The sequence below is a fragment of the Rattus norvegicus genome, chromosome 4 (assembly GCF_036323735.1).
Source record: "Rattus norvegicus strain BN/NHsdMcwi chromosome 4, GRCr8, whole genome shotgun sequence".
Classification (NCBI taxonomy): domain Eukaryota; kingdom Metazoa; phylum Chordata; class Mammalia; order Rodentia; family Muridae; genus Rattus; species Rattus norvegicus.
This window is the reverse complement of record NC_086022.1, coordinates 71,207,120-71,217,083: the sequence shown is the minus strand read 5'-3', so window position 1 is coordinate 71,217,083 and position 9,964 is coordinate 71,207,120. Positions and strand designations below refer to the sequence as shown.

At 38.5% G+C, this 9,964-nt stretch overlaps 1 protein-coding gene across 1 annotated transcript; it reads left to right on the top strand.

Moving 5' to 3' along the window:
- The first annotated feature begins 2,604 nt into the window (after positions 1–2,604).
- Try10 (trypsin 10) lies at positions 2,605–6,108 on the top strand. The gene is given in 5 exon segments (NM_001004097.1): positions 2,605–2,644; positions 3,277–3,436; positions 4,875–5,128; positions 5,561–5,697; positions 5,959–6,108. Coding segments are annotated over 5 exon segments (741 nt in total).
- Positions 6,109–9,964: the final 3,856 nt, after the last annotated feature.

Genomic DNA, 9,964 nt, shown 5'->3' with positions numbered 1-9,964 from the left:
AAATCACTCAGTGGCATACCCAGCCATGGAAGAATCTTCAGTTTCACCATCTCAGCTAGGAACCCAAATGGTTATTGATAATTTAAAACATAGAGAATTCTCATATGACTTTATATTAGAACAAAATCCCTGAATTAATAAATTCTCCATATGGGCCTATAAGGGACATGAAAATTACAAGTATGTCTGCATTCAATTTGAAGAGCAGAAAGCGGGATACAAAGGCTCAAATTATGTATAGCCTGTTTTAGGATCACACACTTTGACTAAATTGACATTTTCCTAAGAGGAAGACACAAAGAGCATTCACTACACAGAATGGATTATTGCATTTCATAATCAGAAAGCATGTTTTATTAGAAACCATGAAAACTGTGATATGAAATAAATAGTAGGTAGAGGATAAAATAGTGATAGAGGAGTTGAGATTAAAAGAGGACAAGTCTTAGGCTTACAAAAGGATATTATAGAATAGTAACAGACACAAGAGAAGAGGAATGGATGACTAAGAGATGTTCTGAAAAAATTGAGTGTACTTTAAATATGAAAAAAGCCCATAGAGGTTGTTTTCATATTTAAACTGTCCCTTCTATACATAGATGGCCACATTTTGCCATTATGGCAAGAAAGAGTGCACTATCTATAAGAGAAATGGAAATTTCCACTTCCATGTTCTTCCACGAAGAGAAATGTCAAAAGGAAAATGGGTGTATAATTTGTCCCATTGGGACCTCTGGTTTGATTGTCAGCGTAAATTTAGCTGCCACCTGCACCCAGTCCCACATGCTCCAATTATTTCCATATCCTCCTATGGCCTTCAGGCAGCATGCCAGCTTTAGATAATTTCTCTGGTAAAGAGGAATCCATCCAAATCAATCTTTTCTGAACCTCACACTAACATGATTGTGAGAAATGAAAGCATGTGAACAGTCTGAAAAACCTGAAAGCCATGGAAATATGACAGACGGTCCACTTAAGAATGATCCCAGGAGCAAATAAATGAAAGATACCGTGGAGAGATAAGAACTCTGAGTAGCTGTTCAGTGGTGTGCACCTCACATAGTCATGGCAGTAATCTGACCATAAAGTGTCCTATGAGGCACATGCTAGCATTTTCCTTTTGTAGTTTCTTCTGATTTCCAATTTTTCCAGCCTTCAATCAGTTTCTCTCCCCAAACTCAATTGCCACAATTTTATCTAAACTTGTCCCTTATTTTCAAAGAACTCGATGATTATCTTACCTCCAATGTACTTTTTCCCATATTTGGTGTCAGTGGAGATAAAATCATTAGATAGGAATGATTCTCCAGTTGAGTGCTGTGAATAGGCACAAGCTGACCCACAGTCAGGTACTGTCCTTATATGGAAGGCTTGTGCCATACTAAAATGAAACCCAAATCTTACTGACCAAAGCCTTATATTGTACTCTCTCTCTCTCTTTCTCTCTCTCTCTATATAATATATATATATATGTATATGGGTATATGTGTGTGTATATATGTATATATGTATATATGTATGTGTATATATGTACATATGTGTACATATGCATGTATATATGTATGCATATGTATATATGCATGTACATATATACATATATATGAAATATTCATAATTCTTCCATTTCCACATATACCAGATTTTTGTTCAGAAGTTAAGTTGAACATTGCCCAAACTCTGTTTTTCAAGCTTAGTATTGACTTCTAGCACAGATTATTTGATCTAGAATACAGGGTAGTTATTTTTAATAAAAATACACTGAGCACCATTGATATTCTTTAAGATTATCATGGTATATGCAGTATTGTGTATATACTCTCAAAGTTCCTGATTAGCATCATATTACATGAGAATGAGAGTCAAATATCCAGGAATGAATGCAGAACTTGACTTTTGTATTCATGTAACTCTCTCCTATACAACAAAGCAACATATTTCCTATTTCAATTTTACACATACTCTGCCACCCATGTTCGAACCTCAAGAGCCTGGTTAGAAAGCATACAATTGAAAAGCCCACACATTTTAGGAACTCTATACTGCCTTACCTAGCATCATTGATGTTTCAGTGCTGGTCCATAGAGCTCCTAAATTTCTACATTTTATTAAGTAGAGTGGCTAAAATCAGAGTAAAAATTCAAGGAATGACTGATAGACTCTTTTTGCTGGTGTTGTTCAAAGAACTCCCACTATCTACCAGAATCTGGCTTTCTTCACAAATACTGAATATTTTCTTCAAAGTTACTAAAAGCAATTTACACTCATCAAGGGATCTAAGAATCCCATAGGGTAATTGCTCTCTAACACTCACGAATTTATTCTATTAAAGCAGAGTACTATAGACAAAGGCTAGACTACCACCGTTTCTCTCTTTCTAGCATCCTTTCAAGAATCAGCTGTTTCCGCTCCATCTTCCCTGAGAATAAAAGTTTCCTTGACACCTGAAATCCAAAACGAAGTGATGTAAGAATGTAGGAGAAGGAAAATACAGCTGCGTTTGCTCAGGAAGTATCAATGATATCCCACCCCCACCTTGAGAGGCAGAGTTCTTCCTCAAGGATATAAAGGTCTGCTCTCGTTCAATGTTCATTACCTTCTTCCACCATGAATGCTGTCCTGATCCTGGCTCTTGTGGGAGCTGCTGGTGAGTTTCATGCCTTCTATAGTCCAGGTTTCCTAATGAATTAAAAACATGGGCTCATTCTTCATAATTGTCTCTGCTACCTTAACTCTGATGTTCATATTTTTTTATCCAGCATCTTATTTTTTATTTTTATAATCTCTCAAACTTTACATTGCATCAACCACTGTCAATACACTCTCTATGAAATCTTTTGTTTAAACCAGGGCCTTAATTATAGAGGCTGAAATGGAGGCCAGGGGGTGCATAGAGTGAATCAGAATGCAATTTCCTCAGCAGCAATCAATCTGGATTCCAAAAGAATAGTTATTGATGAATTTCAGAGAAACAAGCAATGGGGTAGACATCTATGTTATTGTAACTGGATCCCACATAATGCATTCTTTTGTCAACTTTTTTATTTTTCATGGAACTGTGAAGAGTGATGGGATCACTAGCATTTAGTTACTTGTTTTGCATCCCTTTACTCAGGCACACATCAAATCCCGTGTTGCCTACTGGGGATTCTGTTCTTCTTTCTCTTAGTCAATCTATTCAGAAAGTAATACTAAAAAAGTAGGAGGGTGATACGGAATTGAGCAATCTACCCTTCAACATCTTTGATGAATTTGATTCCCCTTTATATCTCCCCCTAGTTGCTTTCCCTGCTGCTGATGATGACAAGATTGTTGGAGGATATACCTGCCAGGAGAACTCTGTCCCCTACCAGGTGTCCCTGAACTCTGGCTACCATTTCTGTGGAGGCTCCCTCATTAATGAACAATGGGTGGTGTCTGCAGCTCACTGCTACAAAACGTGAGTGATAGTTAACTGAGAACAGTGCCACCAGACGGGGCACCAGGCATCTGTATGGGCAAGTAGTAGAGATGGAGGGGAAAGTGAATCTCATGAAGGAGAGAAGATTCTGACAGAAGCTCATATTCACAACCTTTGTATGAACACTGACTCATAATGGGATGTTTTACCATCACACACACACACACACACACACACACACACACACACACACACACGCACACGCACGCCTACTAAACAGCAAACAAATATGAAATAGAGGAGCTGGCAAAGATTTTCACAACTGTTACCTGTGTCTTATAGCAATAAATAGCACCAGAGTTTTCAAAATACAGTTGAAGATGGCTTTATTATTCATTTTCTTCACCTGTTGTTTTTATACTCAATTGTGTGATGAGTAATACTGTCCCCAAAATAATGGACGCTCAAGCCTTTATGTGGGAGAATATATATATATATATATATATATATATATATATATATATATATCTGCAATTATTAAGGCATGGAAAGTACAGCCTCATATTCTAGATTGTGAGCCATTATGTTTGGAGTTGTGATCGGGAGAATGAACCTCTCAATCTCATATGTGTGAACTGTGAAAGTTCACAAATTGACCCCTTTTTTGGAAATTTAACAGTACAGCTCTCATTTAAAAAACAAATGAGCATTAAAAGCGATTTTTTAAAAAAAACAAAACCCCAATTGTTTGACTATACTAAAGAAGATTCTGGAGCCAGATGCTGGTGTAAAAGCCTACCATCTGAGAGAGGAACTGAAAGCACCCAGCTGACCTTACTTCACAATCAACACTCCAAAAAGAAGTTCTTCTAAACACTCTCAAAACCCATTCAAACTCTAGGCCACTCCCTTCTACTTCCTGTATGTACCTCTATCTGTCCTCCCGACTCTGTCTGACTCTCTTTTTTTACCCCCCTAGTTTGCTTGTTCTGCCACTTGACCTATGTTTGACATTATTTAATTATGGTTACTATAAACAGAAAACTCTGAGATTGAAGGTGGATGGATGTTTGAGATGAGCATGCCACAAGTAGAGTCAAGATTTTCCAGTGAATTAATCAATTTTTGGATTTACATTGTGACCAAATATCCTGCAACACAAAGTTTCTGTGTATACTTAATAATGAAACAGTGGATGGAAAGTTTCAAATAACCTCTTAATTTCATATCCTATTTCAGGGTAGTATATTAGAATAAAGAGCAGTCTACATGTAGTCCTTACCTCATCACCTGTACAACATCACTCTCAAAAAAAAAAAAAAAAGAATGGAGACTGTGACAAGAAAAAAACTATTCACTATTCATATTTATCACATGATGAAATCTTCACAGTCACAAAAGAGTGAGGGGCTTGAAAAAGTTGTGATATATTGAGTCATAAATAAAAAGACTGTAACATGCCTTCTCTTCCCAACAGCCGCATCCAAGTGAGACTGGGAGAGCACAACATCAATGTCCTTGAGGGCAATGAGCAGTTTGTCAATGCTGCCAAGATCATCAAGCACCCTAACTTCATTAGGAAGACCCTGAACAATGACATCATGCTGATCAAGCTCTCTTCCCCTGTGAAACTCAATTCCCGAGTGGCCACTGTGGCTCTGCCCAGCTCCTGTGCACCTGCAGGCACTCAGTGCCTCATTTCTGGCTGGGGCAACACGCTCAGCTTCGGTGGTGAGTAGGACTTGTCACCTTCTCTCTCTCTCTCTCTCTCTCTCTCTCTCTCTCTGTGTGTGTGTGTGTGTGTGTGTGTGTGTGTGTGTGTAGGTTTGAATGTTCTGTAATCAGCTCTATTCCTGAAATTATGCCAACTGGCTTTTAAGTGGTAAATATATTAGACATGCAGTGTAAACTTAGGCCTGCAGGAAAACCTAGAGAAATTTGTACGACCAATGAACTGATCCTGAGAATCTGGTCAGCCACATGCAGAATGTACTATTATTTGTTTTTTAGGAAGGATATCACCAGTGAATATTCTCCAGTCCCAAAGTCATTCTTTTTAAGTGGAATTTAGTGTTAGAGGAAACAGTCTATTGCTTGCCAGCTGGTTCAACACTGGACTGTTTTCTTGATACATAAGTCTTCATTCTTTTCCTTTCCTCACAGTCAATGAACCAGACCTGCTCCAGTGCCTGGATGCCCCACTGCTGCCGCAGGCTGACTGTGAGGCCTCCTACCCTGGAAAGATCACTGATAACATGGTCTGTGCTGGCTTCCTAGAGGGAGGCAAGGATTCCTGCCAGGTGATTGCCACCCTTCACTTATACAGACCTCTGTTGTTCTGGGAGTGGGGATTCAAAACCTAGTGGTATGAGACAAAAATGTGCTGTGGGTAGTATGGTGAATGAAGAGTAAACAGATCTCCTTTGGATTTCAATACATTAGTGAGGATAGGAGAGGGGCTATGGGGGGAGGAATGGAAATATGAGAATAAACAGATATTGAGATTATTATATGAAGCCCTATTTTACATGCTTTTTCTAATACACTGTGTTCTTTCCTAGGGTGACTCTGGTGGCCCTGTGGTCTGCAATGGAGAGCTCCAAGGCATTGTCTCCTGGGGCTATGGCTGTGCCCTGCCAGATAACCCTGGTGTGTACACCAAGGTCTGCAACTATGTGGACTGGATTCAGGACACAATTGCTGCCAACTAGAGATTGCAATCCCTCTGTAGTCACTAGATCAATAAAATGAAATATTCTTAATCACTTTTGTTTCTGCCTGATATTCTTAGCCCTTTGGCTTTAAAACAATCTTCGATTTGAGTTCATATGTGCCTTCGAGTTAGTGTTCTGAAGAGCTTCTTATAGCTCAAAATAAAGTTGTGTGTAACAGCAAAATGTGAAGAGACAATACTCAAAGGACAACTGTTAAAAGGACCGGTGCTCTAGCATATTTAGCATGTAGGACACGATTGCAGATTGAAGAGTTTCTAACTGGATTGGTTCCTATGTTTCTTTTTCGGTAGTGGGAATTGTGCCTCCCTGCACCAAAGAAGCTAGGACTTAGGGGTCAATGCTCTATGTAGGCAACTGCTGCTCCATTTTCTATGAATTTTGTGCATTTTCTTCAGCAACAATGACTTTCTATTGATTCAGGAAGAGGAAAGTAGAATTTTGGCAATAGTATTGGCTGTTTTTTTAATATCTCTGGTTTAAAGAGTGAAGAAAACCCACAAATTTGTTTGGGAAAATGAAGACCATGTGTATCAATATATTTTGTGAAAAACAGACTTTTCAGTAACAAAGAGAAATTGCTCAAAGACTTAGGGTTAATCTGCTCAGGGCTGTATCCCAGTGACTACAGGAGTACTTGTTCTAATCTTCATTTCAATTCATGAGGTTCACAATTCTGATGAAAAACCAAACCAAAACAAAACAAAACAAAATAATCCTAACTAACCCAAGCCAACCCAACCCAGCTCAAATAAAAGCAAAGCAAACCAAAACAAACAAAAGAGCAACAACAACAAGAAACAACTAGGGGAAGAAATGCTAGCTTTGCTTAGTACTCCATTTTGAATGAACCAATTTATTGATTGTTGTTCTTTGTGCCTGAGGTATTTGTGTTCTATTCCTGAAGTTGTCTCCTGTTCCACGTAGTTCAAGGCTATCCCCACTTTCTCTTCTATTAGCTTCAGTATATATGATTTTATTTTGAGATTGTTGATTCACTCAGACTTGAGAATTGTACACGGTGAAATATATGGATCAGTTTGCATGGTTCTATATTCTGATATCCAGTTTGGCTAGCACCATTTGTTGAAGATGCTTTCTTTTCTGCATTCCGTATTTCTTGCTTCTTTATCAGAAATCAGTTGTCCATAGGTGTTTGAACTAATGTCTGTGTCTTCAAATGGATTTCACTTACCAATCTAACTTTTTTCTTTTTTCCCCATTTTTATTAAATTGGGTATTTCTTATTTACATTTCAAATGTTATTCCCTTTCCCAGGTTCCAGGCCAACATTCTCCTAACCCCTCCCCCTCCTTTCTATATGGGTGTTCCCCTCCCCACCCACCCCTATTACCGCCCTCCCCCCAACAATCCTGTTCACTGGAGATCCAGCCTTTGCAGGGTTTCCCCTTCCACTGGTGCCCCTACTAGGCTATTCATTCCTATCTATGCAGCTGAAGCCCAGGGTCATGTATAGTCTTTGGGTAGTGGCTTACTCCCTGGAAGCTCTGGTTGGTTGGCATTGTTGTTCATATGGGGTTTCGAGCTCCTTCAAGCTCTTTCAGTCCTTTCTCTGATTCCTTCAATGGGGGTCCCATTCTTAGTTCAGTGGTTTGCTGCTGGCATTTGCCTATGTATTTGCCATATTCTGGCTGTGTCTCTCAGGAGAGATCTACATCCGGTTCCTGTCAGCCTGCACTTCTTAGCTTCATCCATCTTATCTAGTTTGGTGGCTATATATATGTGGGCCACATGTGGGGCAGGCTCTGCATGGCTGCTCCTTCAGTCTCTGTTCTAAACTTTGCCTCCCTATTCCCTCCTATGGGTATTCTTATTCCCCTTTTAAAGAAGGAGTGAAATATCTGCATCCTTCTTGAGTTTCATGTGTTCTGTGCATCTAGGGTAATTCGAGCATTTGGGCTAATATCAACTAATCAATGAGTGCATACTATGTGTGATAAAACATCTTTAAATGCTACATTTTCTAGATCTCTAAAGTGTCTGAAAATCATCTGTGTATCTAGAATATATCTGAATAAGCAAACATTTCTTGTTTCTAGTTATCCATTATCTGTTCATCTTTAAAAATATCTGCATGAGGCTAAGTAAAGCTTATTTCTGAAATAAACTACACTAGTACCTTATATGACCGCAAATTTGATAGATTTTCTCCTATTGTTTATTTCTTAATTATTCTAAAAAATTTTCAATAGCATATTTTTTCCTTTTCTCCATCTTTATTAAATTGGTCATTTCTTATTTACATTTCAATTGTTATTATCTTTCTTGGTTTCCAAGCAAACATCCCCCTAGCCCCTCCCCCTCCCCTTCTATATGGGTGTCCCCCTCCCCATCCTCCTCCCCTTACCGACCTCCCCCCAACAATCCTGTTCACTGGGGGTTTAGTCTCAATAGCATATTTTAAGGACTAGAACTTCACATTAATTACATTTTTAAATGAGTTTCATAGAAACAATACCTCAGACAAGAGTTAAAACATATAGACAGAATTTTCTAGCAAAACAGACTTTAATTTTATCAATATACAGTAGTCTATGCCAATGTGAAAATATTTGGCTTGTTAATATTCTTCTATTTAAATGTAGAGTCAGTAATTTACCCATTTATCCTATCATTTTTTTCAATCATTTCTCCCCATATTTTCCCTAACACTGGATAGAAGAGAAAAAAGGATAGAGGAGAGAAGAAACAGATCCCTGAATATTTTGCTTTCTTTCTTCTGTGACCAAGGTCATTAATAAATTGTGAATGGCAATCTTTAAATGATGACACTCATCCAGCATACATCGAATGACCCAAACCCTCCCACCCCTACCTCTTGGGAATGGGGAGTCATTTTCTTAAAGATTGCTTCTTGCTGTGTAGGGGCAATGGCATCTTTTGGAGGCCCTATGAAAACTGGGATATTGGCTAAGTCCTCGGAAAGCTAGCTGTATCATTTGCTGTCCAGTCTTTATGTGACAGAAAAGTCACATAGAGAAGGGCTTAATTCAACTCCTGGCTAGAAGGGTTTACAAGTCTTGATTATCTTATCTATCCACTTTGAAGTTGTTCTAGATGCAGAATTTTGAGGAAACAGCTATTATGGCCATGCTTGCAGCTGGATCACCTGTAAGTCTTGTCTTATCCTATCTGGGGTCTGGTCCTTTTCTCTCTGTAGGCACACAAACCTTTAAAGGCACTATACATTTCTGCATTAATGCATACAGAATGTACACAAATGACATGAAGATAATTATCAGCTCTATGTTTGACCAAGTGAAATGAATCAAACTTTATAATCCACTTGGAATGTATAGTCAAACTCTAATACAAGTTTCCATTCATGCCACATGAAAAGATGGCACGTAATAAAAAAATTCCTGAGGACTCTGCAGCCAACAAGATCTTTTGGCGATGGGTAGCTGACAACCTGGCTGGAGATGGTGATACCTTAGCCAGTGTCAGAGCTGTTCCTATGTAGAGGTATCAGCATTCATGTTACCTATTTTGGTGATCTTCTTGATTTCTTTCTTCGTGTCAGCAGTCAAGCTTTTCAGGAGGTCTCCTGTGGTCAAATCTAATGACTATTAATTTTGATGGAATCTATAGCTTTTCTTTTCCTATAGAAATAAAGACAAATCCTCTCCCCTAAAGACAGCACATTTTCTGCCTTCCATTCTGAAGTTAAGACAACCTTAAAATAAATAAACTGGTCTAGTTCCACAGTTTTCTTCCACATTCCAGTGTCTCTGCAACTGTTGATTTTTGGCCATTAGCGTTTACAAAATTTATAGTTAATAAAGCTCTAAGTGATACATCTATGGGGGGGGGT